The sequence below is a fragment of the Mchenga conophoros genome, linkage group LG22 (genome assembly GCF_057382185.1).
Source record: "Mchenga conophoros isolate Kocher_MC1m ecotype Shallow Benthic linkage group LG22, M_conophoros_male_GT1.1, whole genome shotgun sequence".
NCBI lineage: Eukaryota > Metazoa > Chordata > Actinopteri > Cichliformes > Cichlidae > Mchenga > Mchenga conophoros.
The window spans coordinates 17,105,655-17,127,741 of record NC_140546.1 but is presented as its reverse complement, the minus strand read 5'-3'; the positions used below and the strand labels follow the sequence as shown (position 1 = coordinate 17,127,741).

The 22,087-nt window shown below is 38.2% G+C and overlaps 1 protein-coding gene across 1 annotated transcript; it reads right to left on the bottom strand.

Moving 5' to 3' along the window:
• Window positions 1-14,476: 14,476 nt before the first annotated feature.
• LOC146549238 (uncharacterized) lies at window positions 14,477-16,617 on the bottom strand. The gene has a single exon (XM_085263220.1). The coding sequence runs from the start codon at window positions 16,534-16,536 to the stop codon at window positions 15,397-15,399; it is 1,140 nt and encodes a 379-aa protein (XP_085119346.1). The 5' UTR covers window positions 16,537-16,617; the 3' UTR covers window positions 14,477-15,396.
• Window positions 16,618-22,087: the final 5,470 nt, after the last annotated feature.

The following is a 22,087-nucleotide window of genomic DNA, read 5'->3' as shown; positions in this document are numbered from 1 at the left end:
GGTTATGTTACAAAGTATTGAGTTGTATTTTTGTTATTGACCAAATACTTATTTTCCACCCTGATTTACGAATAAATTCTTTACAAATCCTACCATGTGGATTCATGGATTTTTTTTTCACATTCTGTCTCTCACAGTTGAAGTGTACCTCTGGTGCAAATTACTGACCTCTGTCATCGTTTTAAGTGGGGGAACTTGCACAATCGATGGCTGACTAAATACTTTTTTGCCCCACTGTATCTGGAGACAGAGAGAGAGAGAAGAGAAAAAGTGGTGAAGTAACATTGTGATAGACATAAAAGGAACAGCCAGGCAAAAGAAAAATAGAGTCAGTGAGAGACCATAAAAAAGTGTGATGTAGTGTTGGGTTGTCTGCTCATGTGCTGTCATGATGGAGACAAAGGTCCCTTTTCACAGCAGGTATTAATATGTATCTTAGATAATTTGAAGTAGACATGAGGACACCTTTAAGTATGTCAGTTCCCAATAGTTATTTCAGGTACGCCAGTCCAGCCGTAAGCACAAAAGCCTCACTCACATGCTTCTCGAACCTTATGTTTGTGCGGGGTAGCCGGTCAAGCAAGGGTGATGAGCTAAAACAGCTTTTTTCAGACACTACATAAACTACACTCGGCTGCACTGAATCCGAGTGTAAGATAGAGAATGTTTCATTTGAGCACTGCAACTTTCCTTTTCTGCTTTTATGTTTTTTACCTTGGTATTTTTCCTCATTATGATGTAACAAACAACTTGGCAAATGCTTGGCAGTAAAGGGCAACTATAATTCCGTTGTTTCAACATTGTTCGTCATTAGGCTGTGTCTCTCTGTGCATCTTAGGTGAGCACTTGGTGAATCTGATCTAATGTCCCTGCTTTTTCTGTATGTAAACAAATGCTTTCTTAAACAAATTTCTATTTGTGCTGTTTCTGAATGGAAATGAAATAAAAAACAAAATATCTGGGTAGCACTTTCTATTACAGCTCAGTAATAAAGGGGTAATGGGAGGGTAACAAGGGAAACAAGAGCGTAATAATGTGGTAATTTCTAAGTTATTACCATGCAATTACCAATTTTCAGCAGAATCAAAATTATGTATCTTTATTAATCTGTGCTTTTTTTTTAATATACTATTATCTTTGCAACTATTCACTTGCTGTCAAAGGGACTTTTAATGAACTCAGAAAAAACTGTTAGGTAGGAATGACAGGTTCAACCAGAGAATAGAAGGAAAAGCACTACCTTGCTGTTTTGGTGTTGTAGATGTCTTGGCTGGACCCAGATGGTAGAACTATGTTGGTGCATGGTTGCCTGACACCTTATCACACAGGACTAAATCCTAATATGAATGACACACTGTTCGAATTTCTCTAGCCTTACATATCTCACAACATTTAAACCAGACATTGAGGTTTTATTTCTATTTTTCTTTTGGAAGACTAAATACAACAACAGCAAATAATTTCCCATTATGTAAAATTGGGAGAATTGTCCCATGGGCAGAAAATGTACATTGATTAATTAATATTTTTTTTAGTTTTTAGGGGTTTTTTGTTTGTTTGTTTGTTTGTTTTTTGTATGTTCTGCAAATGTTTTGAGCCTAACACTTAGGAAAATAGCCTGAAGTCTCCTAAACAACCTTTTTTGTAATTTCTTTAAGTAGTCTTCAAGAAAGTTGTCCAGGCTCCTTGAAGGACATTCAAAGCTCTTTATTAGATATTGGCTGTCTTTTGTTCCATTTTCTGTCAATTCACCACTGAATTGGCCTCCATTTTTTTTTTTTTTTTTTTTTTTTTATATCACATAATTTCATTAATTTTGACAAGCTCCCCAACATCACTGGCTGAAATGGAACCCTAAACATGATATATCCTCCACAGTGTTTTGGAGATGCTGTAGACACTCAGTTTTCAAACTCTCTTGAATTCCTCTGTATATATTGATGATTTGAAACAAAAATTCATATTTAAATTCATCACTGCTGAAGACCTGCCCTTGAGTTTCATTACAGTTCCTGTGGAAGTTAAACCTCAGGGTTTTCTCTCAGTTTCCCATTCTTAAGAATGTCTTCGTGCAATAACTTCCAAATTAACACATTAATGACATTGCATTTTTCATTAACACAGTAATGCAATGAGTTAGTGTATCAAATGTTCACATCACATTTAAATTTGTTACTTGCATGACAAACGTTCTTCATTTATTTGCACATTAGGTGGATGGAGCAAAAAAAAAAAAAACTTCAGTTTTTGAGGATTGGGGATCTGGGCTTTTATTCTATTTCCACAAAAGATCCTAAGTCTGATGATAACATGCAAACTGGATCCAGGACAGAAATAACTGCATACTATTATTATAACAAGCATCTGCGCAGACAGCATGCTAATGCAAATCTAGCTAAAAACCCAGAGTCATGTTGAGAAATGAAAGCTGAGTACATGCAGACCCCAGCTCAGCAGCCAGAGCCTAATTTTCAAAAGGTAACAAAAAAAAAAAAAGATGGCCAATCGGGCTTGTAACATTTCTACCTGTTGACAATTATATGGCAGACTTGCTACAGTTGTCAATTTAAAGACACTTTGGACATATTTAAACAGTAAAAGCTGAGATTAGTGTGTGAGTGAGTGAGATTTTTCAGATTTGCTTCCCTGTTTCTTGTTTTAATCTTGTAAGACATCGTTTACAGTCCATTTTCTTGAAACTTTGAAGTCACCACCTGCCAGTGTTGTGCTACAGCCAAAGACTAAGAACAATAATCACATGCATAATAATTTAAGTTCAATTTTAGATATGTGCATTTTAAAACTGTCTGTTCGTGACGACACTCCTGGGAACCAGGTTGAGAGGCCCTAAGCCACTCTTCTATAGTGTTTGCAAATACCTTAAATAGCAAGGTCAAAGTCAAAAGAAGCTAAAGAGGAAACTGACCAGATAAAAATCTATCACTGATATGTTATCCTGTAGTTCAGTACATATTATTTAGCAAAGGAGATCTCAAGGCACGAGACAGAGGTCTAAAGTTTCAATGAGTACGACAATCGCATGGGCAAGGTGACCTAGTGGTTTGAGATACCATCCAATTACTTAAAGGTCACAGGTGTGATCACAGAAAAAGCCACTGTCTGTCTATCAGCAACCATGTATCATGTCAAATGGTCCTTGAGGTAGACACTGAATATCAGGCTCCTTACTCAGTTCAAGTTCATCAGTGGTAAACATGACAGTATACTCTGTCAAAATTAAAATCAGGGACAACTTTTATTATAGAAGTAAAAAGGTCAAGAACATACAAAATACAGGTTTAATCTAAAAGTGTGAACTAATCCATTTGGAATTATTGCCATTTCTGAAACATGGATCAATGCGGAGAAAGGAATGGACTTTGGACTGGAGGAATATGAAGTGAATTTTGTAAATAGAAGGAACAAGAGTGGAGGGGGAGTAGCTGTGTATGTGGATAAAAACCTAAACTACAAGGTGGTAGAAAGTATGACAACTGTAATTGATAATTTACTAGAATGTATAACAATTGAAATTTATAAGGAAAAAGAAAAAAATGTAATAATTAGCTGTATATATAGAACACCTGGCTCTAGTATTCAAGTATTTAATGACTTCATAGAGGAAATATTCTCTAAAACAAATCAAAAAGTTATGTTTATCTGTGGTGATTTTAATATTGACCTGTTGAATCCAAAAAAGCATAAAATGAGCGACGAATTCCTAAACACTATGTACAGTTTGAGTTTACATCCTAAAATAACCAGGCCTAGCAGAATTACACCACATTGTGCCACCTTACTTGACAATATTTTCACTAACAATATGGAAAACAACATTGTGAGCGGATTATTAATTAATGACATCAGTGATCACCTACCAGTTTTTGCAGTTTATGACACTAATTATAAGAAAAATCAGCATGAAGAACAACTGAGATACAGACGTGTAAGGACGGAAGAAACTATGACTGCATTTAAGAACGATCTATTAAATCAGGACTGGGACAATGTGTACAAAGAAGCTGATATTGATATTGCATATGGCATATTTTTAAGAATATTCATGGAGTTGTACGATAAAAACTGTCCAACAATAAAATACAACAGAAAGCACAAATATTCAGGTAGACCATGGCTCACTAAGGGTTTACAAAATGCATGTAAAAAGAAAAATACACTCTATAGGGAATACCTAAAACAAAGAACAAAAGATGCTGAAAATAAATATAAAAAATACAAAAATAAGTTGACCAATATTATACGTGTATGTAGAAAGGAGTATTATAGTAAAATATTGAACAACAATAAACATAATATGAAAGGAATATGGGATGTTTTAAACGGTATCATTAAAAATAATTCTGGACAACAAAGTTATCCACAATACTTTATCGATAATGGCAATATTATGGAAAACACTGCTGATAAGGTCAACAGCTTTAATCATTATTTTGTAAATATTGGACCAAAACTGGCAGAACAAATTCCTGAGTCACTGCCATCAGTAGACTGTAGTGAAAACCTGATTGATAGGAACCCTAACTCAATGTTCCTCACATCAGTGGAGGAAAAAGAAATAATTGACATTGTACACATGTGTAAATATAAAACATCTACTGATTGTAATGATATTGACATGAAAATCGTCAAGAAGGTCATTGAAGGAATTGTAGGACCTCTAACATATATTTGCAACTTATCATTTCAGACGGGAAAAGTGCCAAACAAAATGAAAATAGCTAAAGTTGTGCCGCTGTATAAAACCGGGGATAGACGCCACTTCACAAATTACAGGCCTGTTTCTTTACTACCACAATTCTCCAAAATCCTAGAAAACCTGTTTAATAAACGATTAGACAAATTCTTAGATAAATATAAATTACTCTCTGACAGTCAATATGGATTCAGATCAAAAAGATCAACATCTCTGGCATTAATCGAATCAATTGAGGAGATTACGAATGCTATTGATCAGAAACAGTATGCAGCTGGAGTATTTCTGGATCTCAAGAAAGCATTCGACACAATCAATCATGACATATTAATTAATAAACTGGAACGGTATGGGATTAGGGGGGTTGTACTGCAATGGGTGAAAAATTATTTAAGTGACCGGAAACAATTTGTGAAGCTGGGTGTCCATTCCTCATCATGCTTGGACATTGCTTGTGGTGTTCCACAAGGCTCTGTACTGGGTCCAAAATTATTTATTATTTATATAAATGATATTTGTAAGGCATCTGATATATTAAAATTAGTATTATTTGCAGATGACACAAATATTTTTTGTTCTGGGGGGAATCTAAAGGAGCTGCTGGATACAATTACTTCAGAAATGTGCAAAATTAAAAAATGGTTTAACAGGAACAAACTATCGCTAAATCTAAGTAAAACTAAAATTATCTTATTTGGGAATTCCCTTAGAAATGCACAAGTGCAGATTCATGTAGATGGTGTGGAAATTGAAAGAGTACTTGAACATAAGTTTCTTGGTGTGATTATAGATGATAAATTAAACTGGAAGTCTCATATAAATCATATACATAACAAAATTTCAAGAAGTGTCTCAATCTTGAGTAAAGTAAAACACATTCTGGACCACAAATCACTCCACATTCTCTATTGTTCCCTGATTGCACCGTATTTGAATTACTGTGCAGAGGTTTGGGGCAATACTTACAAATGTTCGCTATCATCAATCTTTATATTACAAAAAAGGGCCATAAGGATAATCCATAAAACTGGTTACAGAGATCATACAAATCCACTATTCTTAAAATCAAAAATTCTAAAATTCACAGATCTGGTTCATTTTCTCACAGCACAAATTATATATAAAGCAATAAATAACCTGCTTCCTGACAATATTCTAAAAATGTTTTCTAAAAGGGAACGGGGATACAATTTGAGGGGGGAATTAAATTTAAAACATCCTCGTATCCGTACAACATTAAAAAGTTTTTGCATCTCTGTGTGTGGAGTGAAGCTGTGGAACAGACTAAGTAAAGATATGAAGCAATGTCCAAGCATGGCGCAGTTTAAAAAGCGGTTTAAGGATATGGTTTTTACAGGGTACAGGGAAAAGGTAGAGATTTGATAGGGTGTTCTTGTCTAATATTTTCATGTGTGTGCGCACGCACGGGTTTGTTGGTATGGGTATATATATATATATATATATATATATATATATATATATATATATATATATATATATATATATATATATATATAATTGTAGGCTGTGTATCCTTGAGGTGTTAATGGGGTTATTGAAAATGTGTATATGTGCGTATGTGTGTATATACGTATGTATGGATAGATAGAAACATATATGTGTATATATTTAAAAAAAAAAAAAAATTACACATAACATATAATGTAATTGCAAGGAGGTATTTCTGTAGTCTATTGATACTAGATAGTGGAAAAGGGGTGGGATTAAATAAGCTTATGCTTCTTCCTGCTCCTTTTTGAACATGGACGTTATTTGGAGTTGTGGTTGCTCGTTTTCCTTTTGTTTGCTTTGTTCATTTGTCTCTTTTAATTCTATTTTTTTTTATACTTTTTCAACATGTTCAAAATAAAGATTCAATCAATCAATCAAAAAGTGTGAACATATTCAATCCTGAATATGTCAAAAAAGAGGTAACCCTTAGGTGAGGCTATAAGGATTTACTAGTTCACTTTCTTTTCCCTCTTTAAACTTTGTGCTTGCTCACATATCTATGCCGAGAGATGCTTCTTATTTAAAATGTGTCTGTGTTAAATGCAGCCTCCTATAGTAATCAAATATGGCTAAATGTGCAAGAAAGAGTGTTTGATGTCTCACTACAGAACTAGAGGGCATGCTAATGTTAAGGACACATATTAGATATCCTACCTGGCAAGCAGAGCAGTAATGTGTTGCACAGCAAGAACCACTTTTACGGCTTATTTAATAATGAAAACTTCTCAGTTATAGTTAGGATAATTTAGTCAAATCAGAGAAATCATATTTTAACCATCATAGTAGCAAGACAAAATTTATTGGGGTCTGAGAATATAGAAATAAGAGCAAATTATCTGTATCATTACATCGGGTGCTTTCTTTTCCTTAAACGTGGCGCAATAAATATGATAAAGTGTAGACACTGATAAACAGCAGGCTTTCTACTAGTCATTTGAATGCAGAACTGGTACACATCTAAATTTGAACTGCTTTACATTTAGAGTGCCACTGTTAATTAAAGGAAATGATTGGCTTTACTATTATCTAATTTTTCTATCTACACAACAGTCTCCATCTTTTTTTCTCTAGGTCAGAAATCAAAGAACTTCATTTGAAAATGAAAGCTTGTAGAATATCTAAAAAGCAAATAATAGCTTAATGTCTGGATTGTTGAAATCCCCTTATACTAACTACAAGGCACCAAATTTGGATTTCTTTTTTACAAAGAGAAACTAATGCACATTTTATGCCAAACTGCCATCATTGCCCCAGTGATGCCAGCAACTCTTTTGTCCTAAAATATTTTAATCAATTACAACTAGTTCAGAATTCTGTATCTGCAATGCTTACTTGAACTGGCTGCCTCTCAGTCCCCATATATATCTTAGAATCATTGTACAAAATAATTGTTTTGGAATGTAAAGTGCGACTTTTACTTTGAAGCTGAACAATCTCCATTTCCACATCACACTGTCAGTTTGACCACCGCTTGGAAAGTAGTTTGCAAATGTTTGCAGTCAAGTCAGTGTCTTCATTGAAAACTAGTTTTGATGTCAGCAAGGCTTTTGGTGCAGCAGCAAATACCTCTTTATGACCATTTTCACACTAGAGACTGCCAGCAACCTCCAGCAACCACTTGCCAACTGGTTGCAGAATATGCACTTTTACGAGCTGACTGGGGGTTATCAGAGGGGGTCACTGTATGATTTCTAGGCCTGGGTGAATGAGGCTTTAGCAAGATATTTCACAGTGACTGACAGCTACTTTCAGGAACTACTTGGAGCTGGTTTGGCTAGTCACCAACAGGTCTCTGGGTGCTAGATGACTTACCAGAACTGTTTAGGTGTGGTACAACAAAAAGAATGAATGGCCAGGTAAAGGCACATGAAAATGAACAGAACACAGATATACCAGCTGAAAAAAATAGAAAAGGGTATGTGTCTTGCCTGGATTTAGAAAAAAAAATTCTCATTGTTGTTGAATTTCTAACACAATAGAAGTGACTGGTTCCCATGATGCTATAGAGGGAATAGGTGAATACTATTAATAATCTGGCAGCATAATAATTATGGTACCAGCTGGCTGTTTTAAACTAGTACTCTACTGCAAAGCCATCAGAGAAAACCTCTAAAAGAGGCAGCACTGATTTAACAAAGCAGCATTACACCTGCCAACACATGTGTCAGGCCAAAGGTTGGTGCACCAGAGACAATGCAACTGACTATTATATTCCAGACAGCCTTACTGCAATGTCAGAAAGTGTCTGACAATGATTGAAAAGGAACAGTGCTTTAAAGCAATTGTAGATATAGTAAAACATTCAATAATGTTCGTATTTGGCATATTATTGGTAGTCTACCTATTATTTTTAATTAGACTGCCAAAAACATTTGATTTTCAGACAGATTTACTAATTTTAATTTGTTGTCACACCACATCATTCAACGATAAACTGATCATCTATTTTCTTCTTTGTGTTTTCTTTTGTTTTGTTGTTTTTACTGAGGCATTTTTATGGTTTAGAGATATATGCACAATATACAAACCTTGTCACTCACATTAAACAAGTAAAAAATCTCTTAGATTATGAGGGGATGAAGAATTGACTAACAAATCCCAATAGCTTTTTCTTCTAATTCTTCTCCAAATGTAAGTTTTGTCCAAGAATCCCACATTTTCCGAAGATACAGTAAAACACCTACTCATTGTATGAAAAGAGTGTTGGACTAACACAATAAATGAATTTTTTATACTGTCTCTTTGTACGGACGAGTTGCCATATATAAAAATGGACAAAATAGAACTCAATTGTGACACATGCTGCTTTGCTAAAACCCTTACATGCTATAGAATCCTGAGCTGGAAGGTTGAGTTGCTAGCTTTCATAACCCCGATCTCTGTTCAAGGCTGGCTTTTGGCATTGGTTATAAATTGCCTCCTTGATCTTTCTCCAGCCATCTTCTGATTCATGACCTCTTTCCTCTCACTAGTAAAAGATGTGCTCACTTTTGGCCTGGAGTTTGCAACAAATATTATCTGCTTCCAGTGTTTGTGCCATATTTTGCTCAAGGTGGCAATTTTACAAATGTAGCTTTATATTGCTCATTGCATGCTTGAATACTTCAAAGATGCTTTGAAAGTTCAGTCACATAAGAAAATCACACCAAGCCCTTTATAGTGGAAATTCAAAAATACTACTGTACTGTTATTTTCCACATATAAAACCTAAACCGATTAAGGCATCACCTCACAAAGTGTCAGGCCAGTACACAAGTTGTGATATTTTTGATATATTCATCCAGTTGAGTTTGCTCACTTGATCTCTCCATGGCCTATTGAAATATTCTTAATTGTATAAATTAGCTATACAAAACTCTGAAGTAGTCAACAAAAGCCTTATGAAAACGTATGAAATGAAAACAGAGGTTGAGGTTGTGCTAATGTGTGATTGGTGGGGGTAAAGCTCAACCCTGCGCAGAGCTGGTGCAGACCACATCATAAAAAGAAAGCATTTCTCTTCAGACAAATGACTAAAAAGTGTGTCTGATACTGATCTGGAAGAAACAAAGCCTGAAGGGCGTGAAGAGTTGTTTGCTGCAGTGGTCAAAAACTTCACTACAGTATTCAAGAGCCTCGAGATTTGTGATCAGTGGCAGATGTTTGCCATAGAGTGGGCAGACAGATTTTATAAGGCCTGTGTAAGAAACAAGTGATCCACCGGGGAATATTATTGACTCTAGCTTCCTATTGCTGTTTTCAGATTTTTTTTTTTTTTAACACAACATTAAACCACCCATTCATCAGTCTTTTTTCCCCTTTATCCAATTCATGGTTATGGGGGAATGCTTTTCCCAGCTGTCATAGGGCAAAAGATATGAAAAATTACCTAACCCTTATTTGTAGTACTGCATGAAGTTTGATGTTCAGTTTGTCTCCACAAACAAAGAGAGGGAACAAAAACATGTAAAATTACAGAACCAAATGCCACTTTATGTTTTTTCAATGTGTGGTATAATGGAGCTTCTTTTAATATATATTTTTAATTAAATATCTGCTGAATTTTATAAAACGTTCCATTATTAGCCATTCATGTAAGTATACTGTGGTGAACAAGTAGCTCTTGAGATTATTATGCTTTCTTTGTCAGTGAATAGAAAGTGACTACGGAGGAGAAAAGTGCACACACGTTTACACAGAGTCATTTGTGCAGGTTGCAGTGGGACACCCCAAATGTGTCTGCAGCAGAAACCGAAAGAATTTTTGTCATTTATTGGCATGAAAAAATTATACATTTCACTTTGCCTAAAATGGCCTCTTGGCATTAGGATCATGTCTCATCCAAATCAAAGGCACACAGCTGCAGGCACCGCTAACGGCAAGCTTGTGGGCCAAGCAAATTGGAATAAAAACACTAAGATCACAACCTGACGATGAGAAACAATGTCACTTTTACTTGCTTCTTTATATATATCCGAGTGAAAGTTTCTGAATAAGACAGCACAGAGATGGAAAATTTAAATGTTACATGATTACTCCTTAGATTTTGAATTTGATTATTAATATAGACTTGCCTCTGCAGTGTGCAAGGTCCCTACTCCCTTATGGTGTATTCACTAGCCAGCAACTCTGACTGGTCGCAGATACTAATCAGCATAGATACCATCAATGCCACATTTAGCTGTTGCTTACCTGCCTCCACTGACACTTAAATATCTTACTACACTTAAATCTGCATTTAATCTGAAGGCCACCAGATGGCAATAGCTGTGATTTAGAAAAAGGCTTCTGGCCCTGTAAAAATCTATGGCAAAGCAAATTTCTGTCTTGACCTGTGCGAACCCTTTGTTGTTGAATTTATGGGCTTAGTCACTCATGCAGGCGGTCTATCCTTCAAGCACGGGTCCTCTACCATAGGCCTGGGAGCTTGAGGGTCCTGCGCAGTATCTTAGCTGTTCCTAGGACTGCACTCTTCTGCACTCTTCTGAGATCTCAGATGTTGTTCCTGGGATCTGCTAGAACCACTTGCCTAGCTTGAGAGGAGTGACTATACCTAGTTGTGTGTGTGTGTGTATATATATATATATATATATATATATATATATATATATATATATATATATATATATGTGTGTGTGTGTGTATATGTATATATGTGTGTATATATATATATATTTTTTTTTTTTCCCCAGGGTATCAGTATCAAGTCTGAAATTCTAGTAATGTGACAACCCTGACTCTGACTAACAAAGCTTAACCCTAACCTAGCCTAACCTCAGTCATGACTTAGCGTAATTTCACTGACCTTCTGACCGTAATGCTAAAACATTGCCTCGAACCATTTTCAAAAATAATGCACAAATTATCTTCATGAAAACAACAGCTAAAACAGAATAGTTAAGGATATAAAAGCAGAATTTCTCTTCAACTTTTCCCCTCCACAACTTTTTATTTCACATCTGCATAAGTATGATCTGAAATGTCTGTTTCTGTTCCCATTTTTATGTTTGTAGACTAATAAAAGATATTAAAACAGAAAAGCACATAAAGAATTGTAAGGAAGGTCAGGAAGCTCACATTAAGTGAAGCAAACAATGATCATATTCATACAGAATGAATATTCTTTCACTTGGGGAAAATGTCAACTGACATGCTGGCTGACATGCCTTTCTCTCCATTTGATAAGATTAAGATGGATCGTTTTTGATTTCGCTGTTACTATATTTCTGAGGGATGACAGCAGCATAGTGACACAGGTTAAGAACAAAAAAGGTGTGTCCTTAAACAAAGCACAACCTGACTATTGTAACAATGCTAAAGCCCTACCATGTGATGTCATGGATTTGTACTCCTGGATTCTGAATATTATGCATTATTTGTGTTTGCGGTTCAGTTTTGAATAATGCAATGCAATGATCTGTGGGAATCCACCCTCCGCAAAACATTGCATTACAAACTCACATAACAATCAATCCATCTCTGCGTTTCCTTTAGGCTCCTGTATGGTTTTGAATAAAACATTGCTTAGGTCCCAGCTTGTATAAAAGCTGCAAAATTTTGTGTGATGGTTTGAATAATTTGTATGTGTGGCTTCAGGGGTGTGTATGTGTCTTTTGTGTACAAATCTATTGGAATTCATTGCTCCAGGCTGCATGTCCTCTACTTGTTATCGCACGCAAGCACACATTCACATACAAACACACATACTCAGAGTGGCTTTGAACGTGACCTAGCATATCAGCTAGTATGTCAAACCAAGGGACCTATGCGTGTTTCCAAGAATTACGTGTTTGGCATGGCATCTACACTTTTTAAACATTTAAAGACTGTCAAAAGACCAGTGATACCCCTACAAGTAAGTATGCTCTTTCCTGGTGCAGTTACATTTGTTTAACAAAAGCACTCTGGTTAAATGTAACATATTCTCCTGAGTGGAGGTGGATAAGATTCTTTTACTAATTTTGCAATCATTACAACAAAGCTTTAATTTTCAAGAACGTGCATTTTTATGAGTGTAAATTTGTGCTAGATTTTCTTTTTCTTTTCTTTTTTTTAAATCAGGACATAAAAAATAATCTGATCTTCATCAGCTTCAAAAATAATTTAAATATAGTGTCAGATCAACAACAAAACATGACATATGACACTGTGACACTATTTAATTGTCAAAAAACTGAGCCAAAATGCAGATGTGTGAAAAACTAAGGACACCTCAGTAGCAATACCTTGAAGTAATTGTTTTCTATATGACTTTATCAGTCTCTGACATCATTGTGGACACATTTGTTCCACTCTTGTTTAAAGAGCGGCTTCAGTTCAATGATGTCTGCAGAGATTTGTATATGCACAACTATCTTAAGGTCTACAAAATTTCAACTAGGTTAAGATCTAGATTTTGACTGGGCCAATGCAACACCTTGATTCTTTTTCTTGACAGTTGGCAAGGATATGCTCTGTTTGTTTTTTGGCAAAGACGGCGCTGTACATTATGACCAAACATCTCCACTTGACTTGTCGTCCAAAGGACATTGTTCCAGACGTCTTGTGGTTTGTGGTTTCTCACTGTAGAATGATGGATCTTATAACCCTTCCCTGACTGAAAAGCAGCAAGAATGCCAAGCAAAGGCCAAAACTTTTGCTACATAGAGGTGCTCACCCTTGTTGATGATCAGCTAAGTGCATTTAACACTCAGCACCCGGCTGGAATGTACGCTCTATGGAAACAGTAAGAATGGAAAATTCTCCCATGCAGTGCTTTGACATTTTTAGCTTAGTTTTTTAAAAATAAATAATGACAGTTTGATATCTCATATATTGTTGTTCATCCACGGTTGTACAATAATTAAGTAATGGTAAAGACCAGGTCATTTTATTATTATGGCCTGATGCATAAATCCTCAGTAGATTGTCTCCCAGAAAGTTGACTCAGTTTGTCTGTACATAGCATTTTCAGTGGCTCTTACCCAAGTTTCTCCCACTGAATATGTCCAGATGAACCGAGTTAACTTTCTGGGATTCCCTTATCTGGATGACTGAGCATGCATCAAGAAGGTGAGTGTACTTCCTATTGTTTTTTTCACCATAACTGCAGTTCCATCTCGGTTTTTAAAGCACCTTAAATCAGAAAAGAAAAGAGCAGGCTTCCTGAGGAGCTAAACTTAATGAAACACAGCTGTATGGAAGAGACCTCATTTAGAGAAACAAGAAGTCAAAATGCATTTCTATAGCACATTAAAAACAACTTCGGTTGATCAAAGGGCTGTACATGCAATTCAAAATACACAAAATCGTTATAAACACTATAAATATAAAATACGAATCCAATATATAAAAACATCAAATAAAAAAATGATGAAACCAGTGAAAATAGTCTATATAAAGACTGTGGTGAGCAGCAACCACCATCTGACCAAACTAAACGCTGTAGACTAAAAACCAAACAAAAACCTGGTAGCTTTCATTTTTGCTGAAAAAGCCAAATCTCTTCCAATAGCTGAGTTTGCTGAAGATTGAGACTCGCTACAATCTTAAACATGCTGTTTTTGACTCTTGCTTTTTCACCGGCTGTCTTTCATACCATCCGTTCCACAATTTAATAATTTATTTGTGCCCTGAAGGTTATGAGATGTCCACCCAGTTGTACAAAGCACTTTTACACTATAAATAGCATGTGAAATCATCAGAATCAGAATCAGAATACTTTATTGATCCCTGGGGGAAATTATTTTTTGTTACAGTGCTCCATTTTAAACCAACATTAAGACAAGACAGACAATACGCTAACTAAGAATAGTACAATATATACTGTTACGTTCTGGTCCCGGCAAGTAAATAAACGTAACAAATAGTTTGCCCCACTCACTTCCCACCCACGCACAAACCCCAACAACGACACCTTTTTTAAGTATTTAAGCAGCCATTTATTTTCATCAGCAGTGAGCAATGCCAAAACAATAAACAAAACTCCCTATAAAACAATCCCTAGTCTTCCCTACACCAAAATAAAAAGAAGCCAAAACAAAAGACAAGTCACTTACCTAACTATCTAACGAAAAACAGGAGAAAACGTGTTCAACAAAAGAAAACGGCTTCTCACGCCTACTAGGCTGCGACAGTGAAAGTTATACAGCAAAGGAACAAAAAAGTGACCGCCACTGGTTAACTTATTTACAATTATTTACATGGCAAGGCTAGAGGTACACGTGAATACTCCAGCCTGCACTACAATGACACAACACACAACTCTGTGACCGAGTCAACAGGGTTCCAAACAGCACTCCCAGGTGACTGTCATCCGGACGTTAAGTACTGGAGGTGGTCCATCAATTATCCAGTCGGAAGGTGTGTAGAGACTCCACCCAGATACCTAGCAGCCACGCCCAGGTGTCCACCTCCTAGGAGAGAAAAAAGGGAAAATACCGCCACCATCCTCCGGTGGGAGGCACAACACCAACAAACACATCACTGGGTCATAACAGTTTCCCCCACCCAAAAAAAATCAAACATCCAACCCCACACAAAGATGTTTGATTTACGACCTAGAGAGGGCATCAGCCATAACATTCTCTAAGCTCTTATATATCGGATCTCAATGTTGAAATCCTGTAGGAGTAAGGACCAACGCATGAGGCGCTGGTTGCTGTTTTAGAAATGTTCTAGAAAAGAAACAGACTGGGTGGTCAATGCCATTTTCATCCTCCTGCACGAGCACTGCACCCGCCCCCAAAACACTGGCGTCCACCTCTGAATCCTTGGCCCCTCAGGAACCGCCCAGGGACACCAAAAGTCTCCAGATTGCGCTTTCGCTCCTCTGCCCACGTCAGTCTGAGCCCATTATCAGATGAGATGTTGTCAAAGAAAAACTTTGCTTTGTCATAGTAGCACTTTGGACCAAAATGATCCTCCCCTGAACTCAGCTGCAACCCCTCCTTTTCCCTTCCCTCAGAATTCCCATCTTTTAGATTCAGCCCCTCCTGTAACTTCTTCTCAAGCGCCTCCTTAATGAATTGCGCGTTGGAGGAATCAAAATCAAAGTCTGTGTCAAATTTAAGGGTGGGAGATGGAGCATTAGCCACCATCAGCTGGCCTCTTCTGCGGTCCCTATGCCGTCGAGGTCCTTGTCTTTTTCTAGCAGGTGGCCTGGTTTCAGCATTTTGCTGCTGACTGTCCTGAAAAGTGAATCTACTTGGGTCTGATTGCATGGTGGCTTCAGCGACCCTTGTGGTTTGAATATTTGTTCTTCTCGTCCCCTTGGGCTGCCTCCTATTCTGCTGCTGCTGTTGCTGGGATCCACTCGCACCTCTCCTCTGCCTAAATGTCTTTACACTGACGGTTTGAACAGCCTTTGATGTGGCACGATCGAAACCACTGTTATCTGTAAGTGGTATATCGACTACTTCTGGCGACGGAAAAACTGTGCCGCCAGCTAGATCGTTTCCCAAGATGATGTCAATACCTGCAACCGGTAACTGGGGTCGCACCCCAAGCTTAACCTCACCAGACAAAAACTGAGACGAAAGCTGCACCAAGTGTAAAGGAACCCGTATTACACACATCCTAACTCCCCAGGCTAACACATCCGCCCCACAACAGGATTGAGCTGAAAACGGTAAGACCCCCTCACGAATGAGCGACTGTTTCGCACCAGTGTCTCGCAAAATACTGACAGGAGTCCGCCGATCTTCTCCTATCAAGGAAACAAAGCCGTTTGACACAAACGGCTTAAACTCCTTATCTACTTTATCATTTTCGGGTGCCATCACCTCCCCCCAAGTAGGAGAGTTTGTCTGTAGAAGGTTTATTGGGGAAGGAGATGTACCCTCCCTGGTCATTTCTTTTCTCTTCAGAGCAGGGCAAACCGCAATAAGGTGTCCCTGCTCATGGCAAAAAAAACACACGCGGTTCTCAACGGATGAGGGAATGGCACGGCGGGTGCCCCTTGGAGACCATCGGGGCGGGCCACCGGAAGACGGAAAACCGTGAGCAGGAGCCGAAAACACCACTTTATGTGTCAACACAAACTCATCAGCCCGTATAGCAGCAGCGGCGAGAGTCGTAACCTTCTGTTCGTTTAAGTAGGTTACCACAGTGTCTGGTAGTTGATTTTTAAACTCTTCTAACGTCACCAACTCACGCAGGTCTTCCAAGGTTTTTACTTCTGTAGCATAACACCACTTATCAAACAGAGTTTTCTTTTCTCTGGCAAACTCCACATAGGTCTGTTTGGCGGATTTTTTCCCATTCCTAAATCTCTGCCTGTAAGCCTCTGGCACAAGCTCGTAAGCACGCAGGACAGCAGCCTTCACCATATCATAGTCAAAACTGTCCTCCAGAGAAAGAGCGGTGCACACCTCTTGAGCTTTCCCCACCAATCTACATTGGAGTAGAAGAGACCACACATCTTTTGGCCAGTGCAGCGCACCTGCGATACGCTCAAACACTGTGAAATACGAATCCACCTCAGTTTCCCGAAACGCCGGCACCATTTTGATGTGTTTACTCGCATCAAAGCCACCACCTGGCATCAAGGCCGGTGGCTGCGGAGATGGCGACTGCGGGGATGATGACTCCGGGGAGGGTACCTGCGGGGATGACGACTCCGGGGAGGGTACCTGCGGGGATGGTGACTGCGGGGCTAACCGAGGTACAGGAGGACTGGCAGACACAGAGGCTCCCCTCTCCACCTCCAGAGCCCTGATCCTCAAGTGCATAGCGTCCACCTCCAACTGCTGTTTCTTTAGCTCCACCTCCTTAATGCGCAGCGTTAACCGCAGCTCCTCCACAGAAGGGCTAGGTGGAAAAGGGAGATCTTTCAGTGGGGCAGAAACACCAGCAACAGCCCCCAGCTCAACCCCCCCTGCAGGACCCGGCTCACCAAACAACCCCCTGTCCGTCAACTGGACACACAGGAGCTCCCTAAGCTCTTTCTTCTTCGCAGTCGATGGCACAGTCACATCAAAGAATTCAGCAACAAGCAAGAGGTCAGCCTTTTTACACCTGTCCAACTTCTCCGCAGACGGGCTCAGAGTGAAGTCTTCCAACTTAAACTCCATCCTAACACACACACACACACACCCCCCCAACACAAGAAAAAACCGCCAACCAAGAAAACAAGCCACAAAAAGAACCACCAAAGGGACGAGCCCCCAATATGTTACGTTCTGGTCCCGGCAAGTAAATAAACGTAACAAATAGTTTGCCCCACTCACTTCCCACCCACGCACAAACCCCAACAACGACACCTTTTTTAAGTATTTAAGCAGCCATTTATTTTCATCAGCAGTGAGCAATGCCAAAACAATAAACAAAACTCCCTATAAAACAATCCCTAGTCTTCCCTACACCAAAATAAAAAGAAGCCAAAACAAAAGACAAGTCACTTACCTAACTATCTAACGAAAAACAGGAGAAAACGTGTTCAACAAAAGAAAACGGCTTCTCACGCCTACTAGGCTGCGACAGTGAAAGTTATACAGCAAAGGAACAAAAAAGTGACCGCCACTGGTTAACTTATTTACAATTATTTACATGGCAAGGCTAGAGGTACACGTGAATACTCCAGCCTGCACTACAATGACACAACACACAACTCTGTGACCGAGTCAACAGGGTTCCAAACAGCACTCCCAGGTGACTGTCATCCGGACGTTAAGTACTGGAGGTGGTCCATCAATTATCCAGTCGGAAGGTGTGTAGAGACTCCACCCAGATACCTAGCAGCCACGCCCAGGTGTCCACCTCCTAGGAGAGAAAAAAGGGAAAATACCGCCACCATCCTCCGGTGGGAGGCACAACACCAACAAACACATCACTGGGTCATAACAGTACATATATATATATACATACATACATACATAAGTCACTTATAAATAAATATTTGGAAAAGAAACATGTGTAGTTGTAGCAGCAAACAGTGTGTTAAGTGGATGCGTTGTACAGGGAGATGGCCACAGGCAGGAATGATTTCCTGTGTCGTTCAGTGGTGCTTTTCGGTAATCTCAGTCTCTCACTGAACGAGCTCCTGTGACTGACCAACATGTCATGGAGTGGGTGGGAGGTGTTATCCAACATTGTCTTGATATGTATGATACATACAAAAGCCCCACGTATCACACTGTTATATAGGATCAAGGCAGATATTTCATCACAAGATAAGGTTGATTTTGATGATCACATCCCTCCATGTATATATTTTTATTTTTTTACTTTGTGCAGCACTTCTGTCAACCTGTGTTATTTGTAAATGTGTTTATTGATAAACTGACTGATTAATCGATTCTTGTGAACATACAGTCGTCCAGACATTTTAATTTACTTTGCTGTAAGGATGAAAACGTGTCATTTGATTAAACAGCACCTTACTCTTATAATTATTTCCTTGATTGATGGTATTTAATTATGTCATTAAAATACTTTAAAATACTTCTCCAATAATTTATCCACATTACTTCTTTGAAAAAACAAGAATCTGATGCAAACCGGGGAGGAACATTTTTAAGGTAATTACTAATACATGCATTCATGATTTATTAACAAGCATTTGGTTATTCATAATTTTAAGATTTAATACTTTACACTCACTCCTCTCTACTCTTGTTGGCTAAGTGCAGTGAGAACCTGTATGCCCCATGTTTATGAGCACACAAGGCCAGTCGGGTCAAACCTACGAGGTCAATACATATAATTCCCGTTTGATGTCTTTTGAATGAAAACCTTTTTTTTTTTATCCTACATGTAATAAATGAATGAACAAAGAAAATGCACTGACAGGCAGTGGATTCCCCATCTTACCTCCTTTCCTCCTCTTAAGCCTTCCTCCAAGAGCACTTTAAGCTCAGTGATGTGTATGAGATGGATTGAGGCAGACTACAGCACAAGGTCTACCCTGAATTTTGTTTCAATTGGGAAGCAAAGCCTTGGCCTCAGTGAGCCACTGCCTACCAGTTGTGTGCCCCAATAAGCCATCTTTTGCGCTTGCTGTGGCCAGTGTGCCTTAACCCTCACCATCCACGACAGTACCAAAAAAAAGAAGGAGGACATAGAAGATGCAAAAAATTCCCATAAAATACTAAATCATAATACTATATATTTTATTCTGTGTTATTGTTCTGTTGTTTTTTTAAATCTATCATATTCCACAAAGACTGTTCAGTTTAGTTGTAAATGAGTTTCTAATATAAAAAGTGAAACACTAGGTATTTGTTACAGTACCTTAACACTGGAGTCATCAAGGACATTAGTGTCATCCATGGAGTTTCACTTGCTTCATCTCCTGTCTCGCAGGGTTTAGGCACACAAGGTAATAAAACTAATATTAGAGTTTGAAATGGAGCACATATATTGTGACTTAAAATAAGATTTCTCCATTTTCCAACGGTCTTCACATTGATATCTTTGGGAAAAAGCTTCCCCCAGCTGAGAGCAATTTCGCTGGACACTGTGTATACTTGTCTAAGAGATTTTATGTAAACCTGACTAAAATTACAAAAAAAAATCAAAGTGTAAAAGTTTAAGGTGAGAATGTTTGATAGAGAGTTGCATTTACACTACAAATAGATTAAATAGCAAATAGGCTCATCTCCTTTAGGACGCTCTTTTGTCTTAACTTCTAAAATATATTGTTGTGAATTTTCTATCACATTGCTGCAGCCAGTGTCCTTTTTGTGCTATTGTCTAATATGCAGGGTTGGCAACATCAACTCAGGGGACAGGAGGTCTGCAAAAGGATTCAGTAGCTCTGAGCCTGGGCTTACTGGCACTGTTAGAGGAAAGGATGTTAGCAAAACTCTGTGATATAATGGCCAATGACCTCCACCCCTCTCCATGACATGCTATCAGTCTAGTAAAGGACCTTCAGTCACACACTTGACATGCTATGCCAGAGAACCTGGCAGGTGCACAGTATGCCAGCTACCAACAAACCCTCCTCCCAAGGCGAAAACATCATCAGCAGTAGCTATTGCCAACTGGGATGGTGTTCAGAGATATTATGAATCCAAATCTAACTCACAGCTTCCCCCTTTATATAGCCACTGTTTTATCCATTGCTGTTATATAAACAATGAAACAGACAGTAAAACAGGTACAATATGAGCACTGATGTCAATTTTGTAACATTATCATTTTATTACTGCATTACATGAAGTTTTACTCATGCTGTCTCAAATGTAGAGTAGTTTTAAAATGAAAGCGTAAAATATAGGAGATTAATTCATCATTCAGGAGATTGGGTTTGAATTGTTTTTCTGTTGCATGAACAAGCCTGAAATTATTTTGGGTAGATGAGTTTATAGTAAATGAGAACACTTCAATGATCAGCAAAAATGTTTCCAAAACAAGGTATGAGATTGTTTCAAATAACGATCTTGTGAAAGCTTCTGAAAGTGCAAGGCCTCAGTTGCACAAGCCTAGGGAGTGGTTGGTGACTTACAGTTGCTAGGGGAAAATATTCCCAGTTTTCTCCAATGGGTTGTGGCTGGAGGTTGTTCCCTGTTGTGAGGGGGAATCATAGAGGGTATTATACAAAAAACCTTCCTGTCAAAACGAACAACCACACATATAGGTATATGGGTATATGCATTTTTTCCTTGAGGCCTGTGCTTGCCAGGGGAACACTGACCAATCTCTAGGCCTGTGTGTCCGGGGCTTTAGCAACCAATTTTACAGATAGTTAGCAACCTCCTGCAACTGCTTGCCCATAGGTCAGGAATACAAATTTTCCCTAGAGAAAAATTAATTACCAGGAGGTCACTAACCAGTCAGTTTGAGTGATCATTAAAAAACAGTTGCCAAAATTTTATTTGGAAGGTGTTTAGAGTGGCTTCTTTTAATCTGTTGAACATTTTCTCTTTCTTATTCTGAGAAGACAAGCTTTTCTAGTTCTTAAAACTCCCCTTTAACTGTGCTTAAGGTGGAGACAGAGACTTTTATTACCTGAAATCCCATTTTCCAGCAAGAGATTTAGACACAAACAAACATCATTATTTTGTATACAGTAGAAAAAAAATGCTGAAAAGGCAATCGAAGTTTGGTTTATGGGTGAAGGAGATGAGATGGAAAGAGATTAATAGAAAGAAAATGGGTGACAAAAAACAGAAGCGAAAAGGGATTTAAGATGTGAGACAGACAAAGCGGAAACAGCCTGAAAAGAGGAAATTGATAGTAAAAAGATGGAAGGGAGAGGAAATGAGGAGATAAGGAGATTGTATTTCCATCATGGTCACATTCTTTCCAGTCTTTTCCAGTTCTTTTATTGTCTGCTTCTAATAGCCACACATTAAGATTTGTATTATGTAAATATCTCAGTGTGTGGGAGTATGTGTGGTGTTTTTCTTTAGTTTTTTCAGTTGATTTATATACTGGATGAAGGTTTCTTAGTGGTTA

What these genes read in the sequence shown, in the direction of transcription:
- LOC146549238 (XM_085263220.1), bottom strand. Translation starts at nt 16,536, where the DNA reads ATGACCAGGGAGGGTACATCTCCTTCCCCAATAAACCTTCTACAGACA.